At 41.6% G+C, this 23,746-nt stretch overlaps 1 protein-coding gene across 25 annotated transcripts in view; it reads right to left on the reverse strand.

The window, feature by feature from the left end:
* The window catches only part of LOC135550461 (protocadherin gamma-C5-like), a 145,865-nt gene that overhangs the window by 77,525 nt on the left and 44,594 nt on the right, over nt 1-23,746 (reverse strand). For 3 of the 25 annotated variants that reach the window (XM_064981296.1, XM_064981284.1, XM_064981267.1), the window contains exon 1: nt 11,824-14,356. The exons of 10 other annotated variants lie outside the window; for them this stretch is intronic. In XM_064981296.1, coding sequence (XP_064837368.1) covers nt 11,824-14,229 — 2,406 coding nt within the window. In that variant the 5' untranslated portion in view covers nt 14,230-14,356. Of the gene's footprint in view, nt 1-590; nt 3,242-4,473; nt 7,006-8,144; nt 10,695-11,823; nt 14,357-16,409; nt 18,945-19,829; nt 22,673-23,746 lie in introns of those variants that run through there. 12 more of the 25 variants (XM_064981295.1, XM_064981282.1, XM_064981265.1 and 9 more) reach the window with 8 other exon arrangements.

The raw sequence follows: 23,746 nt of genomic DNA on the forward strand, positions 1-23,746 counted from the left end.
ATAGGCCTAACTAACATAGCCTATCATGTTATCCTAAACAACATTGAAATTTCATTTAATTTTCCTCACTTGCTTCTGAATGATAGATTGTGCCTAAGTGGTTAATAATTTAGTGCTGCAAATTGCTATCCAATAAACGTCATAAATATGTTCAGGTAATATAGCAGCAGGCTATTTGACCTAGCATAGGCCTATATAACTACAGACGGATCACTTCAAATAGTTGACACAGTAGCCTATTCTGCGTTTATAATAAATAAAAAACGGAGCACTTCAATCTTGTAAACGTGAATCCTGCATTAGAAAGACAGCAAATATGTCTGTAGATATGACACCATGCTCTGGCATCAGACACGTGAGTAAAATGATTGTTTAATCCCTCGCAAAAAAACCTAGAAGGGATGTAGCCTGTTGATTCTCACACATTACCAGTGGCGCCTCCTGAATTCAGTGAATTTAAAAACGTCGCAATGTCTGATGAACCACCAACACAGTGATCACATTCAAACATTTGACAGACTTCTGGTCATCTCAATACATGTGTTAACATAAAAGGTCAATCAATACTAAAAATAGGAATCTAATCTCACCTCAGTATTCCCCACGACGTCAGGAGTGAATACACTTTCTCCCAAAACCTCAATTTGACTCTTCCTTAGCGTCTGATCAGCAGGCAGCGTGCTGTCATTGTAAGATCTCACAAACTTGAAGTCACTGGTGCGTGAGCCCGTTGTCAGGTATGCGTCATAATTGTAAGAACTGCGCAGAGTTCCAGCCCCATCCACCTCTGCATAGTTGGGAGGGAAATACGCGCTGGGAATGGCGACTGCTCCATCAAACAGCATTCTAGGCTTTCTACTGCGGCAGAACCTCACGGCCAGGATGAGAATAATGAAAGTCAGGAAAAAGGTGGAGACAGAGACCAGTGCGATGATCAAATAGGACGTTAGTTTGGAACTATCCTCATAAGTCAAGTCTTTCAGTTCTGGAACTTCAGCCAAGTTATCTGAAATGAGTAAATAAACATCACAGGTTGTAGAGAGAGAGGGCTGTCCGTTATCTTTCACTGATATAACAAGGTTCTGCTTCATACTGTCAGATTCAGCAATGTCCCGCTGTGCCCTGATCTCTCCGCTGTGGAGACCAATAGTGAAAAGTCCAGGATCAGTTGATTTGATCATCTGATATGAAAGCCATGCGTTTTGTCCAGAGTCAGTATCCACAGCTATCACCTTGGAAACCAGGGACCCCGCCAGAGCAGCTTTGGGGACCATCTCGGTCATCAAGGAGTTCCCTGCTGGAGCAGGGTATAATATCTGGGGAGAGTTATCATTCTCATCTGTTATGAAGATTCTCACTGTCACGTTACTGCTGAGGGGAGGAGAACCATTGTCTCTGGCTACAACGTGGACTTTGAAGCTCCTGAACTGCTCATAATCAAATGCTCTCACAGCATGGATCACACCCGTGTCTCCATTAATGGATACAAATGAGGACACCTGAACACCGTTGACACCACTAGGCAATAGAGAATAGACCACAGTGCCGTTCTGTCTCCAGTCTGGGTCTCTGGCAGTAACAGAACACATAGAGGAGCCAGGCTTGTTATTTTCAGTCACATAGGCTCTGTAGGATTGTTCTTCAAACACAGGTGGGTTGTCATTCACGTCTGATACAGACACATTAATAGTCTTTGAAGAGGATAAAGGTGGAGACCCCTCGTCAGTGGCAGTGATAGTTATGTTATATTCTGATATTATCTCACGGTCTAGTTCTGCTGTTGTGACCAGAGAATAATAGTTTTTAATAGAAGGGTTTAGTTTGAAAGGAACATTTTGTTGAATGGAGCAGCGGACTTGTTTATTTCCCTCCCAGTCTTTATCCTGTACATTAATGATGCCCACCTCTGTACCAGGTAACACGTCCTCTGGGATGGGATTGCTTAGAGATTTGATCAATATTATTGGTGCATTATCATTCACATCTGTGATTTCTATAATAACCTTACAATTTGAGGCTGACCCTAAACCATCTTTTGCTTGCACGCTCATTTCATAATATGTTTCCTCTTCGAAATCAATAGGGCCGATCACTTTTATTTCTCCGGTTGTCTTGTTAATCAAAAACAGCTTCCCTGCTTTGTTACTTATACGACCGAGTTCATAGGTCACATCGCCATTTGGTCCCTCGTCTGCATAAATAGCAGTCACTGTACTTACTACGGTACCCAATGGAGAATTCTCAGGTAGGCTGACCTTATAGACGTTCTGAGTAAACACTGGAATATTGTCGTTAGCATCCAACACCGTGACGTGTATAACTACTGTACCAGATCTCTGTGGAGTCCCACCATCAACCGCAGTAAGTAACAATGTCACCTCCTGCTGTTGTTCTCGATCTAATTCCTTCTCTACAACTAACTCACCGTATTTCCCACCATCTGTGTTTGTATGAACACCTAAAACAAAATAGTCGTTTTTTTCGAGTGAATATTTTTGAACTGCATTATGTCCTATATCCGCATCATGAGCTTCGCTAAGAAGGAAACGTGTTCCTCTCACCGCAGACTCACGGATTTCTAAATTAATTTGTGTGTTAGAAAATGTTGGGGAGTTATCATTTATATCTTGGACTTGCACATTAATACGATGTAATTCCAGAGGTTTTTCCAGCACAAGCTCGTATTTAAAAGAACAAGAAACCTTCGGTCCACACAGCTCCTCCCTGTCTATTGTTTCAGCCACAATTAAATCTCCGGTATTCACATTAATGTCACAGTAACCTTGACGACTACCATCCATATCCAAACGAGCCTTGCGAGATGAAAATCTTCTCGCATCCAGACCGAGGTCCTTGGCTATATTCCCGATCACAGATCCGCGTTTCATCTCCTCTGGAATAGAATAGCTCATATCTCCATGGCTCTGTCGCACCATGAAGACGAGGAAAACCAGACGGAACGTCGAAACAGACAATGATAATCCGATGTACTCCATCTTCTCAAATGACACAAGTAGTTCAACTAAAAATCGTGGTAAAGATATTGTTCAGCCTTCAAAATGAAACATTTGCTCCGTTAAGGTGTGGAATAGCCGACGACACACACTAAGCCTCTGTCTAATCGAGACGATGGTTTGTCACACTGACCAAAATAGGCCTCTATCTCCTCCTTTTCTATGCGTGGACTGGGGGAGAGATGTGCCTATCGGCCAATATATAGTGAACAGCGACACTTAGAGTATGTCAATGAAAACTACAATCAATTGCATTCAAATTAACCTCTTAAATCTGTAAGCCACCACGACATTCAGGGTAGCCTTTTGCCATATACAGTGTGAATGTGAATGCGCAACAGTAGCATGCAATCCGGTAAATGTTATTTTTCAGTTTCAAACATAGCATCCAAAATAAATCTCGGTTAATTTAAGTATTGGCGGAAACCTGTTTCAAAGTCGTGTAGGTGGAGAAGAGCTCTTGCAGCGTTGCCTGTTTCACTGAGAAACAGACATCTCAGTTGCGCTGTCTATCGATGTGGTGCTGAAACAGTGCTAGCGGAGCCTCATCAGAATTGGAAGGCGATGTGATTTGTATTTTCAGCGTGTGAGTATATTCATTTAAGTCCTGAGGGCTACAGTAGAATGAACAGTGAAGTGGAATATATTAGACGGAGGACCTATATAGCCAAGGACCTCGGTTTGGGGCGGCAGGGTAGCCTAGTGGTTAGAGCGTTGGACTAGTAACCGAAAAGTTTCAAGTTCGAATTCCCGAGCTGACAAGGTCCTTCTGCCCCTGAACAGGCAGTTAACCCACTGTTCCTAGGCCGTCATTGATAATAAGAATGTGTTCTTAGCTGACTTGCCTAGCAAAATAAAGGTAAAAAAATATTTTAAATAATTGACCAACTTAAATTTTGCAGAAGCAGAATAACTCGGGTACAGCTATAGAGATGTAGGATCTTAATTTGATCACCAGTGCAGGGATGTAAAACAAAGGGCGTTTGAAGTTTGTAATTTCCACTTTAACATTTCAGACTTGATTTTCACCTACAAAAATGTCCATAAGTTATAACCCACATAATAATTAATATTTCCCATTGCTACATCAAACATATTAAGATCCTATATCAGTAGGATAATATGCCACTTTGATTATATTCAGTATTATAAATTGATAATATTTCAGTGGAAGTGGTATCAAAATGCGTGAGCAAATTATAAATACATTAAAAACAATACAAGAACTGGAGCTGCATACCCTTCAGATGACTTCATGTTGCGCCTTACTCTCTCACACTAGAAGAGCATACTAATGCTGTTTAGCTAACTTTAATATACAACCTGCAATTAAAACATAGCGTTGGGCCTTTCACGTTAGGAAGTTTGCTATTGCCAAGAAGCAAATAAGTATTATTTCGTTTCAAAGCCACGTAGGACAAACCATCCTCATAAAATGCAAAATAAAGGCATGGGTTACCTCAGAGTCTCCTGCAGTGTTGAGCGTGATGATACTCCCTTCTAATAAATTATCTGGGCTCCTCTTCAGTGTAACATCAGCAGGCAGGGTGCTGTCATTGTAAGATCTGACAAACTTGAAGTCACTAGTGCGTGAGCCCGTTGTCAGGTATGCGTCATAATTGTAAGAACTGCGCAGAGTTCCAGCTCCGTTCACCTCTGCATAGTTGGGAGGGAAATACGCGCTGGGAATGGCGACTGCTCCATCAAACAACATTCTAGGCTTTCTACTGCGGCAGAACCTCACGGCCAGGATGAGAATAATGAAAGTCAGGAAAAAGGTGGAGACAGAGACCAGACCAATGATCAAATAGGAAGTTAGTTTGGAACTATCCTCATAAGCCATGTCTTTCAGTTCTGGAACTTCAGCCAAGTTATCTGATATGAGTAAATATACATCACAGGTTGTAGAGAGAGAGGGCTGTCCGTTATCGTTCACTGATATAACAAGGTTCTGCTTCATACTGTCAGATTCAGAAATGTCCCGATGTGCCCGGATCTCTCCACCGTGGAGACCAATAGTGAAAAGTCCAGGATCAGTCGATTTCACGATGTGATATGAAAGCCACGCGTTCTGTCCAGAGTCAGCATCCACAGCTATCACCTTGGAAACCAGTGACCCCGCCAGAGCAGCTTTGGGGACCATCTCGGTCATCAAGGAGTTCCCTGTTGGAGCAGGGTATAATATCTGGGGAGAGTTATCATTCTCATCTGTTATGAAGACACTCACTGTCACGTTACTGCTGAGTGGAGGAGAACCATTGTCTCTGGCTACAACGTGAACTTTGAAGCTCCTAAACTGTTCATAATCAAATGATTTTACAGTATGGATCACCCCCGTGTCTCCGTTAATGGATAGAAATGAGGACACCGGAAAACCGTTCACATCACTAGGCAATAGAGAATAGACCACCGTGCCATTCTGTCTCCAGTCTGGGTCTCTGGCAGTAACAGAACACATAGAGGAGCCCGGCTTGTTATTTTCAGTCACATAGGAACTGTAGGATTGTTCTTCAAACGCAGGAGGATTGTCATTCACGTCTGACACAGATACATGAATCGTCGTTGAGGAGGATAAAGGTGGAGACCCCTCGTCAGTAGCGGTAATAGTTATGTTATAATCTGATATTTTCTCTCGGTCTAATTCACTTGTTGTTACCAAAGAATAATAGTTTTTGATTGAGGGGTTTAGTTTGAAAGGAACATTTTGTTGAATGGAGCAGCGGACCTGTCTATTTCCCTCTGAATCTTTATCCTGTACATTGATGATGCCCACCTCTGTTCCAGGTAACACGTTCTCGGGGATGAGATTGCTCAGTGATTTAATGAATATCGCCGGTGCATTATCATTTATATCGGTTATATCTATGATTACTTTTGTGTTAGAAGCTAACCCTGACCCATCTTTGGCTTGGACGCGCATTTCATAATCTGTCCTCTCCTCAAAGTCCACAGGTCCGACGACTCTGATTACACCAGTCCCTTTGTCTATAGAAAACACCGTCGATGCTTTATCAGATATACTACTGAATTCATACGTCACTTCCCCATTTGCACCCTTATCTGCGTCGGTGGCGCTGACAGTTACCACTACATAATCTACAGGGGAATTTTCTGTCAGACTGACTCTATAAACGTCCTGGCTAAACACTGGTTTATTATCGTTAGCATCCAACACAGTGACGTGTATAACTACAGTACCAGATCTCTGCGGAGTCCCACCATCAACAGCAGTAAGTAACAACGTCACCTCCTCTTGCTTTTCTCTATCCAGCTCTTTTTCTAACACTAACTCACTGTATTTCCCACCATCACTATTTGTATGAACGGCCAAAACAAAATGTTCATTCCTGTCGAGCGTATAGCTTTGCACTGCGTTTATTCCTATGTCCGAATCATGAGCTTCGTCTAAGGGAAAACGCTCCCCTTTGTCAGCCGATTCCCTTATTTCTAGATTCATGCGTTCATTGGGGAAACGAGGTGAATTGTCATTTACGTCTTGAATTTGCACAGTAATACGATGCAGCTCCAGAGGGTTTTCAAGCACAAGCTCATATTTTAGTGCACACGTAAGCTTCGAACCACACAGCTCCTCTCTATCTATTCTTTCCGTCACAATAAGGTTGCCAGCCGCGAGGTTGATGTCACAATAACGTTGACTGATGCCATCCATATCCAACCGAGCTTTGCGATCAGATAATCTCTTCGCATCCAGCCCGAGATCTTTGGCTATATTTCCAATGACAAATCCACGCTTCGCTTCCTCGGGAGCAGAGTAGCCCATGTCTCCATACGTGTTACGAGGGAGAAAAAGAAAGAAAACCGAGGAGAGAACGAAGGCAGAGACCCGTAATCTTGTATCCATCATCATCAACGTGGGAGCGGTCCTTTCCTTAAGATGTTGATTTACAGAATTCGTTATTCCATTAAAAAAATGTAGTCCAAGTTCCAATATTCTCTCCAAGCAAGGATATGTTGAAACTAGTCAATGCTTTGTTTTTTCCACACTGCCGAAACAAGTATCCTCCCTGTATATGTTAATCTACTGGGTGGGGACACAAGTGTGCATTCACCCAGAGAAGGTGAACAGCGACACATTGAGTATTTTCACAAAAACTGCAGTAACACTACAAAGTTACTGAATATACATTGAACAAGATATTTCCAATATCTTACTGTAAAAAATACGCTACTTAAATGTTGCCAAATTGGCCATGCCTACAAGTCAGCCAGAACAAATCACCAGTTTTCCATCAGTCAACACCATTTTGGATTGAGCCTTAACTCTCCATGGTTGGCGCAAAAGATACGTGCGCTATAGCGTCGTTAATGTTTCAGAACTGAACAGCGACCATACTTTAAGGATTTGGCAATAGAGTATCCGAGATGAGGGTAACCTTTTCGGTCATTGAATAATATGCAATGTATATATTATATTAGTGTATTATTTCGGTTGTTTTGGGTGCATTTTAAAATATAAATGACCGAAGGCTTGATAATTGAACACTGCTTTTCGTTAATGCGATTTTAGAAATGTTAAAATATAGGCCTAACTAACATAGCCTATCATGTTATCCTAAACAACATTGAAATTTCATTTAATTTTCCTCACTTGCTTCTGAATGATAGATTGTGCCTAAGTGGTTAATAATTTAGTGCTGCAAATTGCTATCCAATAAACGTCATAAATATGTTCAGGTAATATAGCAGCAGGCTATTTGACCTAGCATAGGCCTATATAATTACAGACGGAGCACTTCAAATAGTTGACACAGTTGCCTATTCTGCGTTTATAATAAATAAAAAACGGAGCACTTCAATCTTGTAAACGTGTATCCTACATTAGAAAGACAGCAAATATGTCTGTAGATATGACACCATGCTCTGGCATCAGACAAGTGAGTAAAATGATTGTTTAATCCCTCGCAAAAAAACCTAGAAGGGATGTAGCCTGTTGATTCTCACACATTACCAGTGGCGCCTCCTGAATTCAGTGAATTTAAAAACGTCGCAATGTCTGATGAACCACCAACACAGTGATCACATTCAAACATTTGACAGACTTCTGGTCATCTCAATACATGTGTTAACATAAAAGGTCAATCAATACTAAAAATAGGAATCTAATCTCACCTCAGTATTCCCCACGACGTCAGGAGTGAATAGACTTTCTCCCAAAACCGCAAATTGACTCTTCCTTAGCGTCTGATCAGCAGGCAGCGTGCTGTCATTGTAAGATCTCACAAACTTGAAGTCACTGGTGCGTGAGCCCGTTGTCAGGTATGCGTCATAATTGTAAGAACTGCGCAGAGTTCCAGCCCCATCCACCTCTGCATAGTTGGGAGGGAAATACGCGCTGGGAATGGCGACTGCTCCATCAAACAGCATTCTAGGCTTTCTACTGCGGCAGAACCTCACGGCCAGGATGAGAATAATGAAAGTCAGGAAAAAGGTGGAGACAGAGACCAGTGCGATGATCAAATAGGAAGTTAGTTTGGAACTATCCTCATAAGTCTTGTCTTTCAGTTCTGGAACTTCAGCCAAGTTATCTGAAATGAGTAAATACACATCACAGGTTGTAGAGAGAGAGGGCTGTCCGTTATCTTTCACTGATATAACAAGGTTCTGCTTCATACTGTCAGATTCAGCAATGTCCCGCTGTGCCCTGATCTCTCCGCTGTGGAGACCAATAGTGAAAAGTCCAGGATCAGTTGATTTGATCATCTGATATGAAAGCCATGCGTTTTGTCCAGAGTCAGTATCTACAGCTATCACCTTGGAAACCAGGGACCCCGCCAGAGCAGCTTTGGGGACCATCTCGGTCATCAAGGTGTTCCCGGCTGGAGCAGGGTATAATATCTGGGGAGAGTTATCATTCTCATCTGTTATGAAGATTCTCACTGTCACGTTACTGCTGAGGGGAGGAGAACCATTGTCTCTGGCTACAACGTGGACTTTGAAGCTCCTGAACTGCTCATAATCAAATGCTCTCACAGCGTGGATCACCCCCGTGTCTCCATTAATGGATACAAATGAGGACACCGGAACACCGTTGACACCACTAGGCAATAGAGAATAGACCACAGTGCCGTTCTGTCTCCAGTCTGGGTCTCTGGCAGTAACAGAACACATAGAGGAGCCAGGCTTGTTATTTTCAGTCACATAGGCGCTGTAGGATTGTTCTTCAAACACAGGTGGGTTGTCATTCACGTCTGATACAGACACATTAATAGTCTTTGAAGAGGATAAAGGTGGAGACCCCTCGTCAGTGGCAGTGATAGTTATGTTATATTCTGAAATTATCTCACGGTCTAGTTCTGCTGTTGTGACCAGAGAATAATAGTTTTTAATAGAAGGGTTTAGTTTGAAAGGAACATTTTGTTGAATGGAGCAGCGGACATGTTTATTTCCCTCCCAGTCTTTATCCTGTACATTAATGATGCCCACCTCTGTACCAGGTAACACGTCCTCTGGGATGGGATTGCTTAGAGATTTGATCAATATTATTGGTGCATTATCATTCACATCTTTGATTTCTATAATAACCTTACAATTTGAGGCTGACCCTAAACCATCTTTTGCTTGCACGCTCATTTCATAATATGTTTCCTCTTCGAAATCAATAGGGCCGATCACTTTTATTTCTCCGGTTGTCTTGTTAATCAAAAACAGCTTCCCTGCTTTGTTACTTATACGACCGAGTTCATAGGTCACATCGCCATTAGGTCCCTCGTCTGCATCAATAGCAGTCACTGTACTTACTACGGTACCCAATGGAGAATTCTCAGGTAGGCTGACCTTATAGACGTTCTGAGTAAACACTGGAATATTGTCGTTAGCATCCAACACCGTGACGTGTATAACTACTGTACCAGATCTCTGTGGAGTCCCACCATCAACAGCAGTAAGTAACAATGTCACCTCCCGCTGTTGTTCTCGATCTAATTCCTTCTCTACAACTAACTCACCGTATTTCCCACCATCTGGGTTTGTATGAACACCTAAAACAAAATAGTCGTTTTTTTCGAGTGAATATTTTTGAACTGCATTATGTCCTATATCCGCATCATGAGCTTCGCTAAGAAGGAAACGTGTTCCTCTCACCGCAGACTCACTGATTTCTAAATTAATATGTGTGTTAGAAAATGTTGGGGAGTTATCATTTATATCTTGGACTTGCACATTAATACGATGTAATTCCAGAGGTTTTTCCAGAACAAGCTCGTAATTTAAAGAACAAGAAACCTTCGGTCCACACAGCTCCTCCCTGTCTATTGTTTCAGCCACAATTAAATCTCCGGTATTCACATTAATGTCACAGTAACCTTGACGACTACCATCCATATCCAAACGAGCCTTGCGAGATGAAAATCTTCTCGCATCCAGACCGAGGTCCTTGGCTATATTCCCGATCACAGATCCGCGTTTCATCTCCTCTGGAATAGAATAGCTCATATCTCCATGGCTCTGTCGCACCATGAAGACGAGGAAAACCAGACGGAACGTCGAAACAGACAATGATAATCCGATGTACTCCATCTTCTAAAATGATACACGTAGTTCAACTAAAAATCGTGGTAAAGATATTGTTCAGCCCTCAAAATGAAACATTTGCTCCTTTAAGGTGTGGAATAGCCGACGACACACACTAAGCCTCTGTCTAATCGAGACGATGGTTTGTCACACTGACCAAAATAGGCCTCTATCTCCTCCTTTTCTATGCGTGGACTGGGGGAGAGACGTGCCTATCGGCCAATATATGGTGAGCAGCGACACTTAGAGTATGTCAATGAAAACTACAATCAATTGCATTCAAATTAACCTCTTAAATCCATAAGCCACCACGACATTCAGGGTAGCCTTTTGCCATATACAGTGTGAATGTGAATGCGCAGAAGTAGCATGCAATCCGGTAAATGTTATTTTTCAGTTTCAAACATAGCATCCAAAATAAATCTCGGTTAATTTAAGTATTGGCGGAAACCTGTTTCAAAGTCGTGTAGGTAGAGAAGAGCTCTTGCAGCGTTGCCTGTTTCACTGAGAAACAGACATCTCAGTTGCGCTGTCTATCGATGTGGTGCTGAAACAGTGCTAGCGGAGCCTCATCAGAATTGGAAGGCGATGTGATTTGTATTTTCAGCGTGTGAGTATATTCATTTAAGTCCTGCAGGCTACAGTAGAATGAACAGTGAAGTGGAATATATTAAAATAATTGACCAACTTAAATTTAGCAGAAGCAGAAAAACTCGGGTACAGCTATAGAGATGTAGGATCTTAATTTGATCACCAATGCAGGGATGTAAAACGTGTAGTGTATTTGAGGCTTAAAAGGGCGTTTGAAGTTTGTAATTTCTACTTTAACATTTCAGACTTGATTTTCACCTACAAAAATGTCCATAAGTTATAACCCACATAATAATTCATATTTCCCATTGCTACATCAAACATATTAAGATCCTATATCAGTAGGATAATATGCAACTTTGATTATTTTCAGTATTATAAATTGATAATATTTCAGTGGAAGTGGTATCAAAATGCGTGAGCAAATTATAAATACATTAAAAACAATACAAGAACTGGAGCTGCATACCCTTCAGATGACTTCATGTTGCGCCTTACTCTCTCACACTAGAAGAGCATACTAATGCTGTTTAGCTAACTTTAATATACAACCTGCAATTAAAACATAGCGTTGGGCCTTTCACGTTAGGAAGTTTGCTATTGCCAAGAAGCAAATAAGTATTATTTCGTTTCAAAGCCACGTAGGACAAACCATCCTCATAAAATGCAAAATAAAGGCATGGGTTACCTCAGAGTCTCCTGCAGGGTTGAGCGTGATGATACTCCCTTCTAATACATTATCTGGGCTCCTCTTCAGTGTAACATCAGCAGGCAGGGTGCTGTCATTGTAAGATCTGACAAACTTGAAGTCACTAGTGCGTGAGCCCGTTGTCAGGTATGCGTCATAATTGTAAGAACTGCGCAGAGTTCCAGCTCCGTCCACCTCTGCATAGTTGGGAGGGAAATACGCGCTGGGAATGGCGACTGCTCCATCAAACAACATTCTAGGCTTTCTATTGCGGCAGAACCTCACGGCCAGGATGAGAATAATGAAAGTCAGGAAAAAGGTGGAAACAGAGACCAGACCAATGATCAAATAGGAAGTTAGTTTGGAACTATCCTCATAAGCCATGTCTTTCAGTTCTGGAACTTCAGCCAAGTTATCTGATATGAGTAAATATACATCACAGGTTGTAGAGAGAGAGGGCTGTCCGTTATCGTTCACTGATATAACAAGGTTCTGCTTCATACTGTCCGATTCAGAAATGTCCCGATGTGCCCGGATCTCTCCACCGTGGAGACCAATAGTGAAAAGTCCAGGATCAGTCGATTTCACGATGTGATATGAAAGCCACGCGTTCTGTCCAGAGTCAGCATCCACAGCTATCACCTTGGAAACCAGTGACCCCGCCAGAGCAGCTTTGGGGACCATCTCGGTCATCAAGGAGTTCACTGCTGGAGCAGGGTATAATATCTGGGGAGAGTTATCATTCTCATCTGTTATGAAGACACTCACAGTCACGTTACTGCTGAGGGGAGGAGAACCATTGTCTCTGGCTACAACGTGGACTTTGAAGCTCCTAAACTGCTCATAATCAAATGCTCTCACAGCATGTATCACCCCCGTGTCTCCGTTAATTGATAAAAATGAGGACACCGGAAAACCATTAATCTCACTGGGCAATAGAGAATAGACCACCGTGCCGTTCTGTCTCCAGTCTGGGTCTCTGGCAGTAACAGAACACATAGAGGAGCCAGGCTTGTTATTTTCAGTCACATAGGCGCTGTAGGATTGTTTGTCAAACACAGGTGGGTTGTCATTCACGTCTGACACAGACAAATGAATAGTCTTTGAAGAGGATAAAGGTGGAGACCCCTCGTCAGTGGCAGTGATAGTTATATTATATTCTGATATTATCTCACGATCTAGTTCAACTGTTGTGACCAGAGAATAATAGTTTTTAATAGAAGGGTTAAGTTTGAACGGAACATTTTGTTGAATGGAGCAGCGGACCTGTCTATTTCCCTCCGAGTCTTTATCCTGTACATTAATAATCCCCACCTCTGTGCCAGGTAACACGTTCTCAGGGATGGGATTGGTCAAAGATTTAAGAGATATTACCGGGGCATTGTCATTTACATCTGTAATCTCGATGACAACGTTGGCAAAGGACGTCAACCCCAAGCTATCCTGGGCCTGTATGCTAATTTCATAAACGGACTCCTTTTCGAAGTCCATCTGTCCAGATAAACTAATGTCACCCGTTTTAGGGTCAAGAGAAAATAATTCATTCAATTCAACTGAAATGGGACCAAATATATACACCACTTCGCCATTTTGTCCCTCGTCAACGTCTGTGGCGCTCACGGTCACTAGAACAGTACCCAGGGGTGCATTTTCAGGTATTCTGACCTTATAGACGTTCTGGCTAAATGATGGGACATTATCATTAGCATCCAGCACAGTGACGTGTATAACTACAGAACCAGATCTCTGCGGAGTGCCACCATCAACAGCAGTAAGTAATAAAGTCACCTCCTGCTGCTGTTCTCGATCTAACTCTTTTTCTAACGTTAACTCCCCATACTTTCCCCCACCAGGTATTGTATTAACTGCCAGACTAAAATGGTCGTTCCTTTGTAGTGTGTAGCTTTGAACAGCGTTCAGTCCTATATCTGCATCATGAGCCTGATGGACCGCAAATCGGGCGCCTTTAACGGCTGATTCTCTGATCTCAAACGTAATGCGATCGTTCGCGAATTGTGGTGAATTGTCATTAATATCTTGTATCTGAAGAACGACGCGGTGTAATTCTAAAGGATTCTCGAGCACCATTTCATATTTTAATACACACGAAACCCTTCTGCCACAGAGCTGCTCCCTGTCCATTCTCTCAGCAACAATCAGGTCGCCAGTGCTCATGTTAATGTCACAATACAGTGTGTTGCTACCATCCATTTCGAGGCGAGCTTTACGAACGTACAGTCCTTTTGGATCCAGGCCGAGATCCTTGGCTATATTCCCGATCATAGATCCGCGTTTCATCTCCTCCGGAAAAGAATAGGTCACGTCTCCATAGCTGGTGCGCAGCAGGAAAAGAAACAAAGCCAGGCCGAGCAATAAGGCAGAGAACGAGAATCCCTTGCATTCCATTTTCAGACACCAACGTTTATTCCAATAGTATGGTGATCAAACAATATATTTTCAGTTGGAAAAAAATAAAAAAGCGACTGGGTCAATACGTGTTATGTTCTACCAAGTGATGTGTTCTTTCGCTAGCCTACACTGTATTCAAATGAGTCTCCCCCTTTCCTTACAGCCTACAGCAGGATATGGTTGGGGAGATATGGCTTTTGCTGGTGAATAGCGACACATGGAGTACTTTTCCATAACTGCAATCCCAAGTAGGCATATAAAAAACAGAGAATAACACTATACTGAGTGATTCCAAATGATAATATTTGTTCTTTTAGTAAAACAAAGATGCAAGCACACACTGAAAGTCTCTAGGAAAGAAGCCCACATGCCCCTACACTACATCAGCTGCTGACAATTGATTCTCAACTAACGAAAGTTAAATTCACCATAACAACTCATCCAATGTCAAAACACTTGATTCACTTCTCACATAAAATGCACGCACAAATAAGAACTACTTTATCTGAAATAACAAATAGTCCACTTTCACATAATTCACAACTCAACTTCATATCACACATATAAATGCTAATGCAGTGAGCACCGTCCACATCAAGGTGATGAAACGTGTTCTCTCGAAACTTAAGTAGGCCTAGCAACTGAAGTAGGGGAGTAGATCACAGAAAGAAGGCTACAGTCTTGCCATGCTACGCAATAAGTAAGCTACACAATATTGATGAATGTTCGGTGGACATTATTTAAGTGAAAGGATTTCCCAGCATGCTGAAAAACCATGCCAAGGAAGTGGTAAAGACATATGGAGAAAAAAGGAATGTACTTATTTAGTACTGTAACAAATTAAGTGTTGAATCTACTTTTAAAAATGAGGTCAACAAGATGACACTTAATTTAATAATACTAGTATATGTAAATTCCTATGTTTATAAGTAGATGTTATAAATACATTGTTTGGATTTACACAAATAAAGTAAGTCCAGGGAATTAATAATAGCCATAAAAATGTGTTGTATTTCCTGATAATATGATTAAATATGAGTTGATCTCACACAAATATTTAGTAAAACACAACAGTCAGAATTGGTGTTTCAAAAAAATGTAATGTTTAACATTGTTTAATGTATTTGATAATCTGCCATTTTAAACCACTTTGACAGGCATTGTTGATCTCAATGCTCAATTGACAAGCAGTAGCTGGAGGTAGAGAATGCAAGTATTGTTTGATGATTCATTTTCTTCTGTCATAAAACATGTTGAATTACCGGCAAGTTTTTGCAAGAACTTAAAATGATTCAATTAAGATAAATATTATTCTTATTAAAATGTACTCACATGTATTAAAATTAGATCACCACATGTTCTATCTCTTTGGTAATCCTAATAAAATATACATTATTTTAAAATGTACAAATCACTGAAATTACTTGAACTCTTTTTTTTAAATTAAGTATATGTTTTTTTTGTAGATTTCAATTCACCCCAGAATATTTTTTTATAGTGTACCGATCTGAAAAATCCAAAACAAAACTGTAAATATAACTCCACAACATCTGAGTTTTCCACTTCACCATGTCACCAGCTGTTTTTAGTTTTATTTAACTAGGCAAGTCAGTTATGAACAAATTCTTATTTACAATGGCGGCCTACCCCAGCCAAACCCTAACCCGGACGTCTCTGGGCCAATTGTGCGCCGCTCTACGGGACTCCCAATCACGGACGGTTGTGATACAGCCTGTAATCGAACCAGGGTCTGTAGTGACGCCTCTACCACTGAGATGCAGTGCCTTAGACCGCTGTGCCACTCGGGAGCCCTGTTGGCTGAATGCCAAGCTTAAAATCTCAATATGCAAGTAAAAGGGAATGTAGGCATTTAGTACCGATCTCAAAACCCAAAGTAGAGAAGATCTAGTGTAAAGGCAACTCTCCGACATCTGAGTCGTCGACTTAACAATGTCATCAGCTGTAGGCCTAATGCCAAAACCTCAGTGTAAGCAATGTAGTGTCAACCAGAACTAGCAATAGAAGTTCAGATGAAAACATATAGCTACGGTCACTCGTGTCGTAAGACTTCATGACTTTATCCAAATCTGTCACAGGACACTGCATCAACATTATACTGGAACATTATAAAACATATTGTAAAAAATTATTTTAGGCATGCATGCTTCATGTCTCACCTCAGACTCTCCCGCATCATTAAGAGTGATTATATTTTCTCCCAAACACTCAACTTGACTCCTCTTAAGTGTAAGATCAACAGGCAGGGTGCTGTCATTGTAAGATCTCACAAACTTGAAGTCACTGGTGCGTGAGCCCGTTGTCAGGTATGCGTCATAATTGTAAGAACTGCGCAGAGTTCCAGCTGCATCCACCTCTGCATAGTTGGGAGGGAGATGCGCGCTGGGAATGGCGACTGCTCCATCAAACAACATTCTAGGCTTTCGCCTACGGCAGAACTTCACGGCCAGGATGAGAATAATGAAAGTCAGGAAAAAGGTGGAGACAGAGACCAGACCAATGATCAAATAGGAAGTTAGTTTGGAACTATCCTCATAAGCCATGTCTTTCAGTTCTGGAACTTCAGCCAAGTTATCTGATATGAGTAAATATACATCACAGGTTGTAGAGAGAGAGGGCTGTCCGTTATCTTTCACTGATATAACAAGGTTCTGCTTCATACTGTCAGATTCAGAAATGTCCCGCAGTGCCCGGATGTCTCCACTGTGGAGACCAATCATGAAAAGTCCCGGATCAGTTGATTTCACGATCTGATATGACAGCCAAGAGTTCTGTCCTGAGTCAGCATCCACAGCTATCACCTTGGAAACCAGGGACCCCGCCAGAGCAGCTTTGGGGACCATCTCAGTCATCAAGGAGTTCCCAGCTGGAGCAGGGTATAATATCTGGGGAGAGTTATCATTCTCATCTGTTATGAAGACACTCACTGTCACGTTACTGCTGAGTGGAGGAGAACCATTGTCTCTGGCTACAACGTGGACCATGAAGCTCCTAAACTGCTCATAATCAAATGCTCTCACTGCATGGATCACCCCCGTGTCTCCGTTGATGGATAAAAATGAAGACACCGGAACACCGTTGACATCACTGTGCAATAGAGAATAGACCACCGTGCCATTCTGTCTCCAGTCTGGGTCTCTGGCAGTAACAGAACACATAGAGGAGCCCGGCTTGTTATTTTCAGTCACATAGGAACCGTAGGATTGTTCTTCAAACGCAGGAGGATTGTCATTCACGTCTGATACAGATACATGAATCGTCTTTGAGGAGGATAAAGGTGGAGTCCCCTCGTCAGTGGCAGTGATAGTTATGTTATAATCTGATATTATCTCACGGTCTAATTCACTAGTTGTTACCAAAGAATAGTAGTTTTTGATTGAGGGGTTTAGTTTGAAAGGAACATTTTGTTGAATGGAGCAGCGGACCTGTCTATTTCCCTCTGAATCTTTATCCTGTACATTAATGATCCCCACCTCTGTTCCAGGTAACACATCCTCAGGGATGGGATTTTTAAGAGATTTGATAAATATTATTGGTGCATTATCATTCACATCTTTAATATCAACAACTATGTTGACAAATGACGTCAACCCTGAATTGTCTTTCGCTTGAATACTTAATTCATATATTGACTCCTTTTCGTAATCCATAAATCCAGCTATGTTAATTTCACCCGTTTTGGGATTAAGGGAAAATGATTGATTCACTTCATCTGAGATGGAGCCAAATCCGTACGTCACCTCTCCATTTGTCCCCTCGTCTGCATCTGTTGCCGTCACAGTAACAACTAATGACCCTATTGGAGAATTTTCAGGTACACTGACCTTATAGACATTCTGGCTAAACACTGGTTTATTATCGTTAGCATCCAACACAGTAACGTGTATAACTACAGTACCAGATCTCTGTGGAGTCCCACCGTCAACGGCAGTAAGTATTAATGATACCTCCTGTTGTCGTTCTCGATCTAGTTCCGTCTCTAACACTAACTCGCCATACTTCCCCCCACCGGGAATGGTATGAACCGCCAAACTAAAATGGTCGTTCCTTTGTATTGTGTAGCTTTGAACGGAATTCTGTCCTATATCTGCATCGTGAGCCTGGTTAACCGCAAACCGAGCCCCTTTCATAGCTGACTCTGTGATATCCAACTTTATCACATCTTCTTGGAATTGTGGAGCATTATCATTAATATCTTGTACCTGCAGAATTATGTTATGTAATTCTAAGGGATTCTCCAGAACCATCTCATATTTTAGGTTGCATGAAATCCTCCTACCGCAAAGCTGTTCCCTGTCTATTCTTTCAGCAACGATCAAATCACCAGTATTCAGATCGATTTCACAATGACGTTTGCTGCTACCATCAGCATCTAAGCGAGCTTTTCGATGGATGATTCGTTTTGCATCCAGCCCCAGATCCTTGGCTATATTTCCGATCACAGATCCGCGTTTCAGCTCCTCCGGAACAGAATAGGTCACGTCTCCATAGCTGGTACGCAGTAGGAAAATAAAACAAGTCAGGCAGAACATCAAGGCAGAGAATCCTTTGCATTCCATTTTCAGCTAATAAAACGTATTCCCGATGCAATGGTGTGGTATATTATAGCGCTATCCAACCAAACGAACGTTCATAACGACTGAAAGCGAAATCCACTCGTCAATAAAATGTTAATTAAACAAGCGACTTTCCTGACACTGAATATATGAGGTCTCCTCCCTGTAAATGACACAAATGGGTGGAGAGAAAGACTTACAAGTTATTGCTGGTGAATAGCGACACTCCGTGTAGCTTCACAAAAACTGCAGGAAAGTATGTTGAAGTCCACAACCAACTTCCAATGAAGGAAAGGCTGCCACTTACCCGAAGAAAAAAAGAACATGATTTTGGGTAAATTATGTAATCAGGTCAAAAAATACCTTTCTAAATTCACGTTTGTGAAAACATAATTTTCAACGAACCTCTTGCCGTCCCAGCTGAGATCAACTGAGTCAACAACATTTCATCGAATTAAACAACGTAAAGTAACCGTAACCTTCAAAATATAAAGTTCACAATGTATTTCCAAATGTTATTGCTGGAAAAATACATATACACTCAAAATTAACTAATTTTATCAAATATATCTCATGCCCTCCACTTGTTGCAAAGTTAGTTTGTAGTGTGGGGACAGACTGAATGCCGAAAGGGGTGCTGTCCATGGTTCTGAAATTGGCCTACGTGTGTTGTAGGCTACTGGGTCACATTGAAATCGGATGATGGTTGATAATAACATATTCTCAGAATACTAGTGACAAAATGGCACTGAATGAAATGAGTGAGAAGCCGTTTTGAAGAACAAAGAGTAATTACGTGTGTAATAAGATTAGCCTAGAGCTGAGAATAACGATAAAGCCTTGTAAGTAGTGTGAATAGGCTACATGAATAAACACTTAAACTATGAAAAGAGCACAATACGATCAACAGGAAACCGATAGTTAAACAGCTTCATGAGATTATCCACATGGTTAGTTATACAGTTTCTTATATGCACAATTGGATCAAAATCATTTCAGTTTTCACAAGCTATGAAATCTCACCTCACACTCCCCCACGGTGTTGAACGTGATAATGTTTTCTCCAAAAGGTTCATTTAGGTTCTTCCTCAGTGTCTGGTCAGTAGGCAGCGTGCTGTCATTGTCAGATCTGACAAACTTGAAGTCACTGGTGCGTGAGCCCGTTGTCAGGTATGCATCATAGTTATAAGAACTACGGAGAGTTCCAGCTCCATCCACGTCTGCATAGTTGGGAGGGAGATACGCGCTGGGAATGGCGACTGCTCCATCAAACAACATTCTAGGCTTTCTACTGCGGCAGAACCTCACGGCCAGGATGAGAATAATGAAAGTCAGGAAAAAGGTGGAGACAGAGACCAGACCAATGATCAAATAGGAAGTTAGTTTGGAACTATCCTCATAAGCCATGTCTTTCAGTTCTGGAACTTCAGCCAAGTTATCTGATATGAGTAAATATACATCACAGGTTGTAGAGAGAGAGGGCTGTCCGTTATCTTTCACTGATATAACAAGGTTCTGCTTCATACTGTCAGATTCAGAAATGTCCCGCTGTGCGGTGATCTCTCCACTGTGGAGACCAATCGTGAAAAGTCCCGGATCAGTCGATTTGATCATCTGATAGGAAAGCCAAGCATTCTGTCCAGAGTCAGCATCCACAGCTATCACCTTGGAAACCAGGGACCCCGCCAGAGCAGCTTTGGGGACCATCTCAGTCATCAAGGAGTTCCCTGCTGGAGCAGGGTATAATATCTGGGGAGAGTTATCATTCTCATCTGTTATGAAGACACTCACTGTCACGTTACTGCTGAGTGGAGGAGAACCATTGTCTCTGGCTACAACGTGGACTTTGAAGCTCCGAAACTGCTCATAATCAAATGCTCTCACTGCATGGATCACCCCCGTGTCTCTGTTGATGGATAGAAATGAAGACACCAGAACATCTTTGACCTCGCTGTGCAATAGAGAATAGACCACTGTGCCGTTCTGTCTCCAGTCTGGGTCTCTGGCAGTAACAGAACACATAGAGGAGCCAGGCTTGTTATTTTCAGTCATGTAGGCGCTGTAGGATTGTTCTTCAAACACAGGTGGGTTGTCATTCACGTCTGACACAGATAAATTAATGATCTTTGATGAGGATAAAGGTGGAGACCCCTCGTCAGTGGCAGTGATAGTTATGTTATAATCTGATATTATCTCTCGGTCGAGTTCACTTGTTGTTACCAGAGAATAGTAGTTTTTGATAGAAGGGATCAGTTTGAAAGGAACATTTTGTTGAATGGAGACGCGGACCTGTCTATTTCCCTCCGAGTCTTTATCCTGTACATTGATGATGCCCACCTCTGTACCAAGGAAAACATTCTCAGGGATGGGATTGCTAAGTGATTTGATATATATTACTGGTGCATTGTCATTCATATCTGTAATTTCTATGACCACGTTGGCAAACGATGTCAAACCTGAGCCGTCTTTGGCTTGAATACTCAATTCATATATAGACTCTTTTTCGAAATCCACCTGTCCTGCTATTCTGATGTCTCCAGTTTTGGGGTCAAGAGAAAACAAGTAATTCAATTCATTAGAGATGGGGCCGAATTCATACATCACGTCCCCATTTTGTCCCTCGTCAGCATCTGTGGCGGTTACAGTAACTATGACAGTGCCAAAGGGAGAATTTTCGGGCAAACTGACCTTAAAAAGGTTCTGGCTAAACACTGGAATATTGTCATTAGCATCCAACACGGTGACATGTATAACTACAGTACCCGATCTCTGTGGAGTCCCACCGTCAACAGCAGTAAGTAACAATGTCACATCCTGCACTTTTTCTCGATCCAGTTCTTTCTCTAATACTAACTCGCCATATTTTACCCCACCAGGATTGGTATGAACAGCCAAACCAAAATGGATGTTCTTTTGTAGTGTGTAGCTTTGAACAGCGTTCAGTCCTATATCTGCATCATGAGCCTGATTAACCACAAATCGGGCGCCTTTATCAGCCGATTCTCTGATCTCAAACGTAATGCGATCGTTCGCGAATTGTGGTGAATTGTCATTAATATCTTGTATCTGAAGAACGACGCGGTGTAATTCTAAAGGATTCTCGAGCACCATTTCATATTTCAATACACACGAAACCCTTCTGCCACAGAGCTGCTCCCTGTCCATTCTCTCAGCAACAATCAGGTCGCCAGTGCTCAGGTTAATGTCACAATACAGTGTGTTGCTACCATCCATTTCGAGGCGAGCTTTACGAACGTACAGTCCTTTTGGATCCAGGCCGAGATCCTTGGCTATATTCCCGATCACAGATCCGCGTTTCAACTCTTCCGGAAAAGAATAGGTCACGTCTCCATAGCTGGTGCGCAGCAGGAAAAGAAACAAAGCCAGGAAGAAATTCGAGGCAGAGAACGAGAATCCCTTATATTCCATTTTCAAAAAACAAAGGTTATTCCAATAGTATGCTGGTGTCAAGTACAAACAATTTGAAAGAGTGAAACGATAAAAGCAACTTAGTCAACAGGCCTGTCTTACGTTCGTCCAAGGGATGTGATCTTTCGCTAACCTGCATTGTTATAAAATGAGTCTCTCCCTTTGCTTATGCAGCGGGAATGGGTTGGGAAATATATCTAATTGCTTTAGCTGGTGAATAGCGACACTTGGAGTACTTTTCCATAACTGCAATCTCAAGTAGGCATATAAAAACAGATAATAACACTATACTGAGTGATTCCAAATTCAGGATTCTTTTGTTTTGTTTTAGTGGGCATAAACAACGATGTAAATACATACGGGAAATATCTCGGAAATAAGCATACTCTCACATCAGCTGCCGATAGTTGATTCTCAAACTAAAAAAACAACTAAAAACCCAAATAACTTATCCAATGTCAAAACACTTGATTCACTTCTCAGACAAAATGCACACACACGAAATGCGCACACACAAAATGCACACACACACACACACACACACACACACACACACACACACACACACACACACACACACACACACACACACACACACACACACACACACACACACACACACACACACACACACACACACACACACACACACACACAATGCAACACCTTATCACTATCCCTCCTTTTACTCACAGCCCATCTTCAAATCCCACAAATCAGTGCTTCAATGCAGTGGCGCTGTCCACACATCACCGTGCTGAAACGTGTTTCCTAGGCTAATAGATCAAACAAATGTAGACTGCAGTCTAACTGTGAAAGACAATTAGTACACAATATTGATGTCTGACATGTAGACATTGTTGAAGTGAACGAATTTCCAAGCATACTAAAATAGTATGCTAATCAAATGGTGAAGGAAAATGCTAGCAAAAAACGAACGTACTTAATACTTATAACGAGTCATTCAATAGTCTTTCGAACTCAAACCCAAAACAAAGAATAGATACTGTTACTCCAAAATATGAGTCTTTCACTATATCAGCTGTAGGATTAATGCCAATACTAAAACAATCAGTATATACGATGTTGTGTCAAGAAGAACAAACGATACAGGTTCAAATCAAAACAAAAAAGTTGAAGTCGGAAGTTTACATAAACCTTAGCCAAATACATTTGAACTCAGTTTTTCACAATTCAATCCTAGTAGAAATTCCCCTTAGGTCAGTTAGGATCACCACTTTATTTTAAGAATGTGAAATGTCAGAATAATTGTAGAGAGAATGACTTATTTCAGCATTTATTTATTTCATCACATTCCCAATGGGACAGAAGTTTACATACACTAAATTAGCCAAATATAGATATTTTGATGGCATTGCCTTTAAATTGTTTAACTTGGGTCAAACGTTTTGGGTAGCCTTCCACAAGCTTCCCACAATAAGTTGGGTGAATTTTGGCCCATTCCCCCTGACAGAGCTGGTGTAACTGAGTCAGGTTTGTAGGCCTTCTTG

This window comes from Oncorhynchus masou, chromosome 12 (assembly GCF_036934945.1).
Source record: "Oncorhynchus masou masou isolate Uvic2021 chromosome 12, UVic_Omas_1.1, whole genome shotgun sequence".
NCBI classification, from domain to species: Eukaryota; Metazoa; Chordata; class Actinopteri; order Salmoniformes; family Salmonidae; genus Oncorhynchus; species Oncorhynchus masou.